The 15,219-nt window shown below is 50.1% G+C and overlaps 5 protein-coding genes across 5 annotated transcripts; 2 read left to right on the top strand and 3 right to left on the bottom strand.

The window, feature by feature from the left end:
- Positions 1-371: 371 nt before the first annotated feature.
- On the bottom strand, positions 372-3,331 carry PFLUO_LOCUS2620 (uncharacterized protein; the record flags this gene model as incomplete). The annotated part of the gene is made up of 11 exons (XM_073779780.1): positions 372-609; positions 680-877; positions 934-1,093; positions 1,152-1,248; positions 1,308-1,395; positions 1,457-1,629; positions 1,694-1,816; positions 1,885-2,039; positions 2,090-2,207; positions 2,264-2,399; positions 3,261-3,331. The coding sequence occupies 11 exons, from the start codon at positions 3,329-3,331 to the stop codon at positions 372-374; spliced, it is 1,557 nt and encodes a 518-aa protein (XP_073636700.1).
- A 305-nt stretch (positions 3,332-3,636) lies between these two features.
- PFLUO_LOCUS2619 (uncharacterized protein) lies at positions 3,637-4,878 on the top strand (the record flags this gene model as incomplete). The annotated part of the gene is made up of 1 exon (XM_073779779.1): positions 3,637-4,878. The coding sequence occupies one exon, from the start codon at positions 3,637-3,639 to the stop codon at positions 4,876-4,878; it is 1,242 nt and encodes a 413-aa protein (XP_073636699.1).
- Positions 4,879-5,853: 975 nt separating this feature from the next.
- PFLUO_LOCUS2618 (uncharacterized protein) lies at positions 5,854-7,772 on the top strand (the record flags this gene model as incomplete). Its single annotated transcript, XM_073779776.1, has 6 exons — positions 5,854-5,869; positions 5,956-6,232; positions 6,288-6,682; positions 6,768-6,829; positions 6,888-7,463; positions 7,518-7,772. 6 exons carry the CDS (start codon positions 5,854-5,856, stop codon positions 7,770-7,772), a joined length of 1,581 nt encoding a protein of 526 aa, XP_073636698.1.
- A 293-nt stretch (positions 7,773-8,065) lies between these two features.
- Positions 8,066-9,532, bottom strand: PFLUO_LOCUS2617 (uncharacterized protein; the record flags this gene model as incomplete). The annotated part of the gene is made up of 1 exon (XM_073779775.1): positions 8,066-9,532. One exon carries the CDS (start codon positions 9,530-9,532, stop codon positions 8,066-8,068), a length of 1,467 nt encoding a protein of 488 aa, XP_073636697.1.
- Positions 9,533-11,370: 1,838 nt separating this feature from the next.
- Positions 11,371-13,462, bottom strand: PFLUO_LOCUS2616 (uncharacterized protein; the record flags this gene model as incomplete). The annotated part of the gene is made up of 4 exons (XM_073779774.1): positions 11,371-11,960; positions 12,011-12,339; positions 12,416-12,762; positions 13,289-13,462. 4 exons carry the CDS (start codon positions 13,460-13,462, stop codon positions 11,371-11,373), a joined length of 1,440 nt encoding a protein of 479 aa, XP_073636696.1.
- Positions 13,463-15,219: the final 1,757 nt, after the last annotated feature.

The raw sequence follows: 15,219 nt of genomic DNA, 5'->3' as shown, positions 1-15,219 counted from the left end.
AAAAATTTGCTCTGGATTTTGTGCTTATCTGAGAATCCGCTCTGAAGAGCATTCTGTTTGGTTAGGGTGGACTGTGGGTCGTTTTTGTCGCCATAATGAGCCAATACCGGCGCCATCCGGGAGCCCGAGGTGAGGTTATTCCGAGCGACTGCGGATGATTGGCGGTACACCTACAGCCGCGGCATTGGCCGTATATCATTGGTCAAGCGTATTCTCGGCTCAATATTTACTCCGTGTAATGATTAACCCATCGGTTATATCTCACTCGAATAACAACCCCTTATGGATCGGCAGTTTATTTCATTGTGCCTGGATAGTTTAAAAAACTTTCTGGAGCTTGGCTTGACAACATCAACCTAAGCCCCACTATTTCAAACCTTCGCTCGACTATATTTTTGATAGTATTCCGCCACCCATTCCTTGATCTGCGCGACTTCAGCGTCAATCACTGCCTGCGCACCCGCATTCACTGCGCCATTTTTAAGAATGAGATCCGAGCAGTGAATGCCGTCTGGAATAACATGAACGGGGGCCGAACGCCGGGACTGAAGTGCTCCACCAGGGCGGAAGCCCGAGGAAACACCGGCCTCTCTCCAGGGATCATATTGCCTATCGAAGTTTGTTAGATCCGGTGCAAATATTGATTTGGGCTGAGAAAAAAAAGAGATCTTGATCATACCCATTGGTCCAAGTAAGTCGAGTTGTCTCAGTAAGATCCCAGCCTTTGGTCCACGCGTTGAGCTGGGCTGCCGTTTTGCCCTTGCCGCTCCCGTAGGTGTGGCCGTTCACCTCGGGGAAATACAGGGGGCATTGCCTCTGGTAGAAATCGCCGGTGACACTGCGAGAGACTATACTTGGGACATCGGACGGCGCACCACTGGAAATATAAGTCAGGTCAGAGTAACAATGCAGCTCTAGTAGAAGAAAACATACTCTTGCCAGTAGAAGAACGGCTCGTTGCACACTAACCACTCCCATTGCCTCTGAGCGGTGTTGTCCACGGACAGATCCGTATATAGAGGGCTGTTGGGATCATGAGTGTTGTAACATGCAGTTGAGTAGTTACCGCTCCAGTAGCCGAACGACGCGCAGGCTAAGGTTCATTTTCATCAGCATGGCCAATCTCTTGAATCCAGAAGGTGTTAGCTTACACCCAGGAAAGTAAACATTCTTGAACCACTCCGCATAACCGTGAAGCGCCTTTTGGAGGCCAACACCGTCGGGCCCAGCAACAGTGCTGTTGGCATTCTAAAATGATTTCAATATTCGTCCTCGCTGAGTTAGATCGAGAGTAATTTGCTGCATACCTCAACATAGTCACAGAATTCGTAAAACTCCGAATAGCCTGTGTAGAAACTATTCTCCTGCCACAGCCATGGTCCGTTCTCCAGCGCACTAATAATTCGAGTAAGCATCTCTACCAATTCCAAGCTGAATCAGAAGGGGGTATAAATACTTTGCAAAATCGTCAAAATACTCCAGATCCCCGAGCCCAAACATATCTTTCAGATTCTGTCGCTGTTTGTCGGTCCCGTTGTTATTGATTTGATCAATGAAATCAACGACCCGAGAGACATCGAGACTGCAGTTCTGCGGCATTCCCTCCTGGATAGGCTTGAAGTATTGCCACTGCCAAATGTTAGAACGCAAAAAAACTCCTCGGAAAGATAGCAAAGATTGGAGAAAGGCATACGTAGTTGAAAATGGCCTCAACAGGAGCACTGGATGCATGGTAAGCCCAGAACGTGCCTGGGGAGGTCGACTCGGTCCAGGCCGTCAGAGCACCGCTGTAAGATCCTCCACTAAGGACCCAGGGCTACAAATGGTGATATGAAAAGTCAGTCATCTACAGAAGACCGTAAGAAGTGAACCATCAGACCATACCGCATTTTGAGCATTGCTGCTGCGTCTCTTGTCAAAGGGAAGCTTCACATTCTCGGCAAAGTATGTGAGGTCGGCAATGGAATTTTCCAAAGTCAGGTACTGCAGGTTTTCCGTTGTCAACTCGCTATATGGAGATGATTCTCCCCAGTAGCGGTCTACCGAGGTCTTAGTTTAATTGCAACTCATATAGCTGAAGAGAACATACGTTCAAGCATAACAACAGCTCCATCGATTTCCTGGGCATAAAGCCCAGTGATGGTCTGGTTGGTCAAGTAGCCGACATATCCATCAGCTGCTTCCTCACCAGGGGTGAAGAGGACCACCTAGAGTTTGGCAGGTTAATATCCACTGCCATAAAACGGATGGAAAAGGCAGGTACCGGTGACCCCTCGCCGTTCCACCATTCCGCATTCCACCAGAAGCGTTGAGAAAATGTTCCGAGGTGTGGATTCTTGTGATCAAGCAGCTGCTCGAACGTTGAATTGCCAGCTGCGGCGTGTCTCTTGAATGCGGCCCTGAAAGGGGGTGCAAGGGGTCTCCGAAAGCCTACAGCTTGGGCAACGGAGACGCAAAGTAGAGATAAGGTCACTGAAGATAGATGCATGTTTACGACACCTAAGAGACTAAAGATTGACAGATTTCAGGGACTACGCGGCCTCCTTATAGGCATTCCTACGGTCTCCGGGAAGGCCGTTGCGCTACTACTTCGGAGGCTGATTGCAATTTTGAATGTGATCGAATCACAGCAGACGCGGCTTAATGAAGTGATCGGAAGATCAATTTTCAGCCAAGTGGAGAGTTGCGATAGTAACCATCCCCGCTCTGTAGTCCTTAGCGCCGAAGCTTGCATCCCCGAGGTTAAACTTCCTCGAGAGTTTGCCATCATTCTCAAGAGCCTTGAACAAAATTCAAGAACTGCAGCAACTTAGGAAGTCTTTAAATCGGGTACCTGCAGCTAATTGTTGAATGGATATCGATGCTTCCGCTTCATTGTTGATCATCGGGTGATGGGATTCAGGGGCCCGAGCTAGCGTTGCAATGAGCACAGCGCCCTAGTAGGAATTTGCCGCCGGAAGTCCGACCTTGCATGGTAGGAAAGCGAATGCACTGGGTTCCCCGCTTCTAAGTGGCTGTTGATAAGCACCAATTCGTGTTAGTGGCCTTCCTTTTAAGGAACAGACCCTGAGGCGAAGCAAAATTCATTTCCACACAAGGGTCAAAAGCCTATGTCTGAAGATTGCCTCCACACTTATCGCAGAAGTCGCATATTGACCAGTCGGAATCTCCGAGGTGGATCTCCATCATCGCGACATCGGATTTGAAGAATGCAGGGGATCAAATCTGGGCCCAAGATCTAATGTGAGGTTTGTACGAACCATTGATGGGTGATGGCGCCAGGTTTTTCGATATCGGCGAGCGTGATGGACTTGCCGGGTGGCAGGGCCATGAAGGCCCTTTCATTGGAGGTCTGTCTGATCCCAGCTGGCCACGCGAAAACTGCGGGCTATCTCATTCCGGCCATGCTGGCCAGTATCTCACTTCCGATAGGCATTACGGGAGATATCGAGAGCGTTTAGTTGATGTGACGTTGCCTGAAAATGCGGGGAGCGTGGGGAAATGCATCGGGATTATGAGCGAAGTGTGTCCGCTGTATGCTGCTAGCAAAAGATAATGAGCACCGCAGACTTAAATAGTTGAACTCCAACGTGCTTTTTTTTCCGTCACGGATAGCTTTTCTTTTCTCACTTTATCATGCAATTGACCGGCGTGCTAGCTATTCTTGGTGCCGAATTGGCCTTGGCCGCGGCGACAAGCAGAACAGATGTCGTCCCTGTGAAACTCGGCATCCAGGGTCTTCTGGAGAACGCGAAAGAGCTAAGATCGCTGCAAAAAAACCACGGCGTGGGAATTGTGACAAACCCGACTGGTTCACTGCCGAACCTGATCAATGATGTTTATGTGCTCCAATCGGAGAATGTAACTATCAATTCAATATTCTCGCCGGAGCAGGGGCTCAATGGCGCCCAGCAAGCGGGGAGCTCGAGCGGCGGTTATATAGATCCCCAGAGCGGCGTTCCTGTTCAGACACTGTACGCCCTGACGCCACAACAAATGCTGGCTAGCTTTCGCAACCAGAGCGTGGACACCATTTTGTTTGACCTCCAGGATGTCGGAGCTCGCTTCTATACATATGTTTGGACCATGGCTTGGATTATGGAGGGCATCGCGGGAACCAACATCACGTTGATCGTGTTGGACAGGCCGAACCCGATCAACGGCATTGATGTCGAGGGGCCACTGCTGAACATGAATTACACCAGCGGCGTTGGACTGTTTCCGATTCCGCTGCAACACGGCATGACAATCGGCGAGCTGGCGCTCATGTTCAATGATAAGTTTATCCCGAACCACACTCGCGGGCGCAAGGCGAAGGTGGAAGTTGTCTGGATGGAGGGCTGGACCCGTGACATGTACTACGATGACACAGGATTGCCATTTATTTTGCCGTCAGCCAATCTACCGACTCTCGACAGTGTTATTGTCTACCCTGGAACAGGCCTAATCGAGGGAACCAATATTTCAGAGGGCCGCGGGACAACGAAGCCGTTTCAACTTCTGGGTGCTGCATGGATCGACTGGCATCTAGCCCAGGCAATGCAATCTGAGAACCTGCCTGGCACTGCCTGGCGCGAGGCGGCATTCATGCCAGAGTTCGACAAATACGCGAACCAGACCGCGACCGGTGTGGAATTATACATCACGAACCGAAGCATCTTTAATCCACTCCGTACAACAATTGCGCTCCTGGTCAACGTTCGAAAATTGTACCCGAGCAAGCTCGAATTCATCCCTGACGACTTTGACGTTCTGAGCGGCTCATCGTATATTCGCACTGCAATCGAAGCGGGCAAGAATACAAACGAGATCGTTACTGGATGGCAGGAGGAGTTGCGATCCTTCATGCAGCTTCGGGCCAAGTATCTACATTACTAACGAGCCTTTAGAGGGCTTCTCCGACAGAGGAGCGATTGTCACTGAACACTGCTGTGTGTCTGTCTAAAATATCAACTTCGTTGCGAATGCAGAAATTTCAAGAATATTCATTCATAGAGACTGCCGAGATCGATATCGACCTCAGAAGAATATCGTGCTGAAAATATAACTTGTTCTCCGATGTGATGACCATATCCTGCATTCGGCATTTCCCTTCCGATCGCGCGCATGGAACCAAGCAGGTGGTGGCGCTTATGCAGTTTCCACGAGGAATGCACGCGGGCATTGCATAAGGGTTTTTTACGCTTACCCACGGGCCGGCGATGAGAGCAGAGACACACCCCGCCAAAGGCTGTGGATATTTGTGCCCCGGACTCGCTAGGTCTCCGTTTCCCCGCCTTGGACCCACGAAGATGCTCATCTGGTCATTTCGAGTTGCAATTCATGGATCCCTGTCAAAAATTGGCCTCTAAACCGGTAGCGCATTCCTAATCAGCGAACCGAGCCCCGAGCGTCTTTTATGCACACGGTATGTCCCGGAAGCCGGATGAAGAACCTGCCGTCGATCTAACCAGAACCCTTATGGTGGGTAGCTCCGAAACCCTACACGGGTCGCAGACGCAGGCCGTAATTAATCGGTGGTAAAGTCCGTCTCCACCATTAAAGCCCGGCTTCCCTGCCTTGAAATTATTCGGGATATTCCATAAAGCTCTTTTCCCGCTCTGTCGCTAATACCTCCTCTTTTCACCTCCTCTCTTGTCGACCTCCCCAGGCAACCAGCACGATTCCTTTTATACAGCCGTTCAACTGGAGGCTGTCTGCTCTTCACAGGCTTGGTCCGGCTTACCTGCATACTCTAATTGCGCAAGTTGCGCCAATAGCCTAAGGTCGCCCCTCTTCAACCCGAAAACCAGCCCCCAATTGTGTCAGAGCGTGTTTCATCGAGAGCTGTCCCCTGGGCCTTGGGCCTCTAAAATGGCAGACGGCGAGAGTAAGCTTCCTTTTTATTCTTTCTTCTTTTTGTGTGGGGAGCATTTTCCCCCACTGCGGAAATAAACCTTGCTCAAACCACTATAGAGAGTTCGTCCGTCGATGGACCTACACCGGAGAACAGCAATACGGATATTTCCCATATCAACGAGGAGAAGCTTTCACAACACGATGTGCAATATAGAGATGTCGAGAAAGGACCTGTTGAGACACAGGATGGCGAGAACCGACAGGAAGAGGAAGCGCCGCGCGATCCTAATGTCGTCGATTGGGATGGCCCAGATGACCCGGAGAATCCGTTGAATTGGACGACGAAGCGAAAAACCTATGCGACACTCTCCATATCCTTGATCACGTTCCTCACGTATGTCCTCTGGAAGCTTTTAACTCTTTCAGGACTAACCATGAATCTCCATTAGACCCCTGGGTTCCTCAATGTTTGCGCCCGGTGTGCCTGAGGTGATGAAATCCTTCCATTTCACCAACACCGAACTCTCTTCCTTTGTTGTATCGGTTTACTTGCTCGGTTATGTTTTCGGCCCGCTGCTGATTGCGCCTCTGTCGGAAATGCACGGGCGCCGAATTATTTACACTGCCTGCAACCTGCTCTATGTGATTTTCACCGTTGCCTGTGCGCTCGCCCCTGAGATCGGCAGCTTGATTGTTTTCCGCTTTCTTGCGGGCTGCGCGGGCAGCTGTCCTTTGACTATTGGAGCCGGTTCGATTGCAGATATGTTTCCACAGGAGAGGAGAGGTGGTGCCATGGCTTCTTGGGCTATTGGTCCTTTGATCGGACCTGTTGTTGGCCCGATCGGTGAGTTGTTCTTTATTTGCTTTCTCTCTTTTTCTTTTCCGATCGTGGTAAGGACACTGAACGCAATAGCTGACCTTTGACATAGCTGGCGGATATCTCGCACAAGCAAAGGGTTGGAGGTGGACTTTCTGGGTCCTTGCTATGGCAGTAAGTGCGAAGTGCGGCACAGAGAGAAAAAGGAACGTAACAGCTAACGCTATTCCAGAGCGGTGCCGTAGCTATCAGCTCGTTTTTCTCCATCCGCGAATCCTACCCACCGACGCTTCTGGCCCGCAAGACGAAGAAGCTGCAAAAGGAGACCGGAAACACTAATTTACGCTCCGCCCTCGACGACGGCCGCACTCCGAAAGACCGCTTTTGGTTCTCTATTGTGCGCCCAACAAAGATGCTCTTCCTTTCCCCAATTGTCTTCATGCTCTCGCTCTATGTCGCTGTGATTTACGGGTATTTGTACCTGTTGTTCACTACCATAACCGAGGTCTTTGAGAAAAACTACCATTTCTCAGAGGGATCAGTCGGACTCGCATACCTCGGCATTGGAATCGGGTCCATAATCGGCCTTGTCATTCTGGGCCTGACATCCGACCGGCTGCTGAAATACATGACGGCCAGAAATGGCGGCATCTCGAAACCGGAGTACCGTCTCCCTCCCATGATCCCCGGCGCGCTGTTCATTCCACTGGCGCTCTTCATGTATGGTTGGACTGCTCAGAACCACGATCCCTGGATCGTGCCTATTATTGGAACTTCATTCCTTGGTGTCGGCATGTTGATAGCCTTTGTAAGTGCGAATCTAAGCTCAATACCCTTACACGTCGTTCTAACTTCGCCTTAGATGAATACTAGCACATATCTGGTCGACGCTTATACCATCTACTCCGCTTCCGCCATGGCTGCAAACACAGTATTCCGGTCTCTAGTTGGCGCGATTCTTCCAATGGCCGGTCAGTCAATGTATGCCGCGCTTGGTCTTGGTTGGGGCAACTCACTGCTCGGGTTCATTGCGCTGGCACTTGCCCCGCTACCCATTGTTTTCTACGTGTACGGAGAACGTATACGGAACAGCAAGATGTTCCATGTTGAGTTTTAGGCGAGCTATATACCGTTCTTCTTCGGTTCAAAATCTCTCATCTCTGCAGTTCTTGTTTCTTTGGCATTTTCCCCAAAGCAAAATGTTGGTCCTTTTCAAATCATTACGGATGCATGGATCGGGTGCTTACTGTTGCATGATATTGTTAGACTTACGAGTCCCCCGCTAGGAAAAGAATGTTGATAGGTTCTGAGATCAAGCTGTCTGTTATGCATAAAGCACATATAATCTTCCTGGCCTTAAATTTGCATTAGTCCAGTCTACTATCAACTATCCGCGATCTGTTCTAACAATCAAGAAAGCCCGGTGTTGTTATACTCTTCAAACGGAGCGAATCGACTCATGACCGCCTCAGCGTCCTCCAACTCTTTCCTCAAAACACGCCGATGCGCCTCGCTCCTTACACTAATCTCACATTCAAATGGAAAGGGTCGTATATTAAATCCCTGCGTATAGGCAAAAGTATCATAGCTTCTCTCAGGTCCATAGAGAGTTTTCGCCGGCCGAATCTCGAATGCCCACAACAGGCGCACCAGTGCAATGAACAGGGAGTTCTGCGCCAGTCCGGCGCCAGGACAAATGCGTCGGCCCCACCCAAAGGAGCTATGGCCTTCTTTGGCAGGATGAGACCTTTGTGGCGATGCCTCGGCGATGTCCTCTTCTGAAAGGGGAGGGAGATACGGCAGTTTGGCAGGATCGACGGACAGGAAACGGAGTGGGTTGAAGTGGTGTGGGTTCGGGTAATATATTGGGTTGAGGTTGATAGCCCATGAGTTGGAGAGAATTGTCGTGCCTTGCGGGATTGTGTAGCCCTTATATGTGTCGGCAACAGAGTTGGCATGTGGTGTGCCCCCTAGTACGGCGACGGGGCGTATTCGAAGCGTCTCATTGCACAGTGCCTTGATATACGGCAGACTCGCCTCATCACTGAACCGAGGTAATCGGGAAGTTCCAATAATGTGGTCGAGTTCTGCGTGTGCAATGGCTTGAACGCCTGGATTTGTCACCAACATGAGTATCGCGCTGCAGAGCGTACTAGCCGTTGTGTCACTACCAGCCCCAAAGAGTGATGCAGGTACAAACGAGAAGTCCCGTTCACTGAGGACGCCAAAAGCAGCAGGGTCGGACTCCCGTGCTTCAAGAAGTAGTTTTGTCAGGGAGTCAGGGACCTGGTCAGAATTCTTGATTTCATCCTGGACACGACGAACAAGACTTATGTTTGTAGCAGCTTCTTCACGACCTCGGCGTTGAATCTCTGCTTTCCATGGCGCAAGAATATTTGGCACATGCTTGAGCCAGGGAATTGTCTCGGCGAGAAATCGGCCTGGCACATTGAGGGATGCCGAGTATTGCATAAACTCAAGTCTTTCGCGAATGACCTTTGAACTCATAGAATCTATCCGATGACCGTAGGCAATGCTAAACACTACACTTGCGGTGAACCGGTCGATCAGCATCTCGTATGATTCCGGCCCATCAACCAGGGCAGCACACAACCTCGTCGCCTCGGCCTCTTGCACGGGCTTGTACAGGCGGAGTGCGGAGGGGTTCAGCGCCTGGTGAAGCATGCGTCGCCTTATTTGCCATTCCTTTCCATAAGGCTGCACCAAAATACCCGCATTGTCCCAGTATAATTCTCCCATTACCACGAAGCGGGGGCGGGAGCTGAACTTGGTGCTTCGTTTTTCAAGGAGGTCTACCGCCACATTCGGATCAGATATCACAATTGTGGGACGGCGACCAATCCACAGAGTAAACATTGGACCGTATTGTCGAGACCATTTCTCAAATTGGATCCATGGTGATGATGTTGGAATTATTAGTTGGTTGCCGAGGAAGGGAAGAGGTATTGGTCCAGGGGGAAGGCGAAGGAATAACAAGATGTCATGGACAAGCAGTGATAGTATTGGAAGTGCGATGATTGCAAAGACTAGGGTGTATGGTCTTGAAAGCAAGAGCTGAGGGAGGGAGGATATTGCAAAGCTATCTGTAGGCGATGTTGGAGTCATGTTTGTGAAGGGGCAGTTATATTTTTGAGTGATCTTCGCCTCAATCATGACGGAAAATATAATTCTTGTACATAATTTTTCACGGCATATCGTAGCTTTGCGTCAATTTCCAGAATTAATATCTCACAACACGAGTAGATGGCCGTGCATTCAGTGTTATAACTACAGGGAACTGGCCCCACGACTCCACATCGGGGGAGGGGAACTGCGGGGATGGGCAAATTTGTACAGCAAAGATCTCAACTAATCGCCCCCCTAAAGTCGGACCTCCAACGCTGCGCGGTTGTGGGTCCTCCCCAGTCTAATGAATTCCTAGTCTAATGAATATTTTCTTCCACCTACCAACTTCTTCCTATTATTATCTACCACCACAATGCCTAAAAAATTCGACGAAAGCGAGGATCGCCTCTAGGAAGCTTTGCAAACCTACCATGATCGTGGGAATCCTAGCATCGCAGCGATTGCGCGGGAATTTCGCGTTGACTACTGGCGACTTCTACGACGCGTTTACGGTCGTACATCTCGTTTAGAGCGCTAGGGCCCTAACAAATGCCTTAATAAACCTCAAGAGCAGGCAATTATTCACTAGGTAGATCTACTATATCGTGTAAACCTTCTACTAACTCTAGGAGAGGTTGAGGGTATAGCAAATCAGATGCTAGAGCGGAGTGGTTCTATACAACGCGTTAGGAAGAATTAGGCCTATAGATTTCTAAAACGCTATTGCCTCCATGTCCTGAGATAACGCAACTCTCGACACGGATAATCCAGCGTTCGGTGAGAACCTGTGGAAGCTTGTCAATTGGCGGGCATCCATACGAATCCTCCGTAGGCTCGCATGTGAAACGTGATTTGCATCACGTTTTCGGACTGCAATTCGACATTGACGAATGCTTTCTCTACCACGGATAGAATCTTGCTAATTCCCAGGCCAACACTGTTCATGTCGACGTTACGGATAATAAATGTTCTCGCAGTTAGAACAGTTTCATTATTCTACATCTTCAAAAAAGGCACTATCTCGAACCAGTTCGTTCACAACATGTCCCTCATTATTAGCGAGCTAGCAGCTAGTAGCGAATACATATATACTCATGAGTGTGGCTACAGCAGTGAACGCAAAAGCGAGCAGCACTGCACCGGTGCCTTAGAAAGGGGCTCCATCTCCACTTACTATGTTGGAACATCGGCATGAAGTTCGAATACATCTCCTGGCGCTTCGCGATGAGTTTGCGTTTGAATCGAGGGGGAATGGCACATGTTGACGATCCATGACTTGCGGCGCTTTGTGTCGGGAACACATTCAATCTGAGTACAATCACGTTAAGTTACTAATGTGAATGTACGTACTAGAATGGACAGGGAACGTAACTATGGCAACTTGTGCCGTCACTCGGTAAAACATAATTTTCTCACTATACCATGGACGACTACTGGCCATAGGCATAAAGAGGGTATTCAAGAAGTACAGGGGGATCAGCAGACAATGCGGCTACCCTCTACTTAAGCGCTGAGAGCTAGCGCGGCGCCTCGCTGCCTTTTTTTTTTTTTTTTTGCACGAGGGCGCTCGAGCCCACTACACAGTTCCATTATTCTTCAGCCACATCCGACACGCCAGCGCACGTGTCCTTCAAGAGCAGAACCGCGGTGTCGTGGGCGTTCAGCGTCTTCTTGAAACTGCCCTTTTTGCAGCCCATGTTCCTCCCTGTCCACGCGTCGATGACGCGGTATGAGTTCTCCGTCAGTCCTGGAATCTCGGAAAAGTCGGCCGTCATAGTTCGCGTCGTATTGAGTGTGTTGAACATGGCCACCATAATACCCTTAGACGATTGCCCGGACCAGAATTCAGCCGGATTGGTGGAATTATAGGTCCAGTTGGGGTTGACGCCCCATTTATACGGAGTCGCTGGCTTCCCGTAAATCGGATCTTGATTGAACGCGATCAAATGCTTATTCTGCAGGATGTCGATGTTGGCCTGGCTGAGTTGGGTGATATCAGTTCCTATCAAGAGCGGTGCCTTCATCAGTGCCCATAGGGCAAAGTGAGTTCGAGTTTCCTCGACTGTCAGATCGCCGTTGCCGACCTCGAGCATGTCCGGGTCGTTATGCCCCGTGAAATCGGTGTAATCGCCAAGGAAAGAATTCATGTTGAGGATGCGAGTAACATCTCCCCAGGTTGCTGCTGACAATTAGCTATGTGCGAACAATTAGATATAAACAGGCGCATACGCTCGATATCGTTGGACATTCTCCATGAGTTGCCGGTCTCATTTGCCCATGTCCAAGGCTCATCAGTACCCCAGTCACACAAGCTGAATAGTATCGACCGATTCTGGCTCAAGAGCGCGTTGCCCATGACACGATAACGTAGTGCAGTGTAGGACTGGCTGTAATTTCGCCCGTCTGTGGGCCACGCAGAGTCGCAGATCGGCATCATTGTGGCAGCACCGTTCTGTTCGGTGTCGTTGGTGCAAGTCCCATTCACCAAGTTCGTGGCGAAAGTGGGATCAGCGTTGCAAGAATAGCACGTATCGTCATAAAACTCGGGAACCCCGCAGCTGCACAATTCGGTTAGCCAATGTCTCAAGCTCGCATTTATTGGCTCCTCAAATTGTGCCATTGCACTACGCGTACTTGTCATATTTGAGGTAGTCGATGCCCCATTCGGCAAACGTAGTCGCATCGATCATTTCATAATCAAGACTTGCCGGATACCCACCACAGGTAGTATAGCCTGCGCTAGAGTAGATTCCAGCCTTCAAACCCAACGCGTGAATCTTGTCTACGAGCCCGTTGATACCATGCGGGAACTTTGACAGATCTGGTCGAATTCGGTTGGTGACATTGTCTCGCCCACTCTTTATTGACCAACAGTCATCAAGCACAACGTAATTGTAGCCGGCCTTCTGAAAGCCTTTGTTGGCGATGTCGTTGGCTGCCTGCAACATCTTGGTTTCATTGACATCGCAATGATACGCATTCTATGGTCTGTAAGCTTCGCGGATCTGATAGCTAGGGATGTGACAGAGAGGCAACACACCCAGCTGTTCCATCCCATAGCCGGGAGCCGACCTGTGCCGTCATTGTGAGCAAGGCCTAGTACGGCCGGGATGGCTGACAGAGCGAGAGCGAGCGCGCTTAATGGGCCCATGTCAAGTGATCGCAATGAGCGCGAAGGACCTAGACGCAATTGTGCAATTGAGATCAACCAGGTTGCCCAAGTCAAGCAAGATCAGATGAAAGAAAAGTGAGGCCAGAGCGAGGTTGAAGCGACGACAAGGTCAATTGAACTGATTGCAGTGATTCACATCTATTTTGCATAGGATTTTGGTCTGTATTTATGCCTTGCCAGGAGGCCAGAGAGAATGCTGTCGATCAGAAGCTACCATCGGACATTTCGAATTCGGTCCGGAGTGGGCCCATTATTACTCCGCACCTGGATCGTCATTCTCTTGAGGGGCGTCGATCTCAATTCAATTTGAGCGCCTTTAGGACTATTTGTCTCACATCCTCAGCAGCTAGAGAGCGACGAGCGTAATCCGGGAAGATGTGCGAGACAGCGGCAAAGCTGAGCAGCAGGCCATGGCGCTCGTCCACCTGCCGGACCTTTAATTCTCCGATCCAGTCCAGAAGAATGCCGGCAGTGTTCGTAAGCCTCTGCAACGCGCCTGCTGGCTCCATGGCCGCCAGCTTGGATGTGATCGTCCCAAAAGACGCAGCCGCCACCCTGCGAGCCGCCACCCTGCGAGCCGCAGCGTCCGCATCCCCCACGGCTCGCCACCCCAGCAATTATAACTGCTGGGAACTGGCCCCACGACTCCACATCGGGGGAGGGGGACTGCGGGGATGGGCAAATTTGTACAGCAAAGATCTCAACTATATCTATCTTCTGTCAGAACAGAAGTTGGCATAATGTGGGGCGGTTAGAGGTGCCTATTACTATCTGTTAGCCGTGAACTTAAGTTATTCGGAACGCTGAGCAGTCAGATATATTTATAGTACGAGTAACGGGAGGATCGAGATCCCTCGTAAATAAACATTAGTATTGTTCGGTTTTTTATATGATGCCGGGCTCTTCTTCTCTCATTCATTCTTAACCGAGGCCGTCCCTCCAACCACTCCCATCACTGTCAAAATCCTTCTCAAAAACCCTTCCCAAAATCGAAAGCCCCAAATGATTACCTCAGCAGAATGACCCAATCAGAGTGTATCATGTGCTGTCGATCCCCCCGGCCTCGGAATGTGAACGGTTTCTGTCTCACTTCTCAGTTCAAAGGAGCGGCATCACCACCATCTTCGATGCAGCGGGAGCAACATATCCTGAGTTGATGGAACGTACCGGCTGTCGATGCCGTCGCGTCGCAGCCATACCAAGTCCCGAAAGGGCTGTCTGGCTTGTAAACGGAGACATGTCAAGGTAGGTTCGTTCATTTGCAAATTGGTCACTCAGCTCGCCGTGTGTACGACCGCGATTGAAAATTTATAGTTTTGAATAGCATATACTGCTTATTCTCCTACATTTCTTCCTCCATTATGTTGCTCTCTGCAATGTAAAAAAGCTCAATCTAACATATTGTCAGTGCGATGAGGGGATCCCGAAATGCTCGCTATGCAAAAGGCGAAAGCTCGAGTGTAACTATCCGCCCCCAAACGAAGAAGACAGCCCCCGTGAGGCATCAACGGCGCATGATGGGTCTGATAATGGGTCTCTCAGCCCGACTACGGGAGATCCGTGGTCGACCCGCATGCTGGAGACAAGACTGCTACATCAATACTTAACCTCGACGTACCGCACTTTGTCCGAAGATGATATATCAGCCCATCATTTTTCTATCAGTATACCTCGCATGGCAACTCTCTTCCCATACTTGCTTGACGGCATGTTCGCATTTTCTGCACTACACCTGGCCTCGATTGAGGCCGATAACCGTCAATCGTGGATCAATACTGCCTTGCGCTACCAGAGCCAAGCGTGTTCTGGGCTCGGGACCGTTCTATCCAACATCTCAACGCAGCATCAAGAACCAGCCTTTATGTCGTCCGTATTCATCATGTTGTTTGCGACCGGTCTTCCGAGCATATCCCCTGAAAACCGCCCCGCGGATCCTCTTTCTGCGGTTCTCGAGGTTCGCAGGTTGATCACTGGCTGTGCTATGTTGTTCGATCAGATCAACGCGTTTGACAGCGAGGGCGAGCTGAAGGGCTGGCAGTGCTTTAGTGACCGACAGGAAGACTTCAAAACGAGAGACCCCAATAGGTATCCAATTCCCTTCCGAAGTCTGCATCAAGTGGTAGGCACTGACTTCTTTGAAGCGATGGCTTGTTAGACGCAAGAATAGTAAAACTTTTGGATTTACACCCGTATGTCCCTTGCGAATGGAGTATTCCACACGGTACTGATGATTATAGAAAAATCTTGGAATCGCTCGGCCGGTTGC

The sequence above is a fragment of the Penicillium psychrofluorescens genome, assembly GCF_964197705.1.
Source record: "Penicillium psychrofluorescens genome assembly, chromosome: 2".
NCBI classification, from domain to species: domain Eukaryota; kingdom Fungi; phylum Ascomycota; class Eurotiomycetes; order Eurotiales; family Aspergillaceae; genus Penicillium; species Penicillium psychrofluorescens.
Note: the sequence above shows the minus strand (reverse complement) of the source record. Positions and strands in the feature narration are given on the sequence as shown.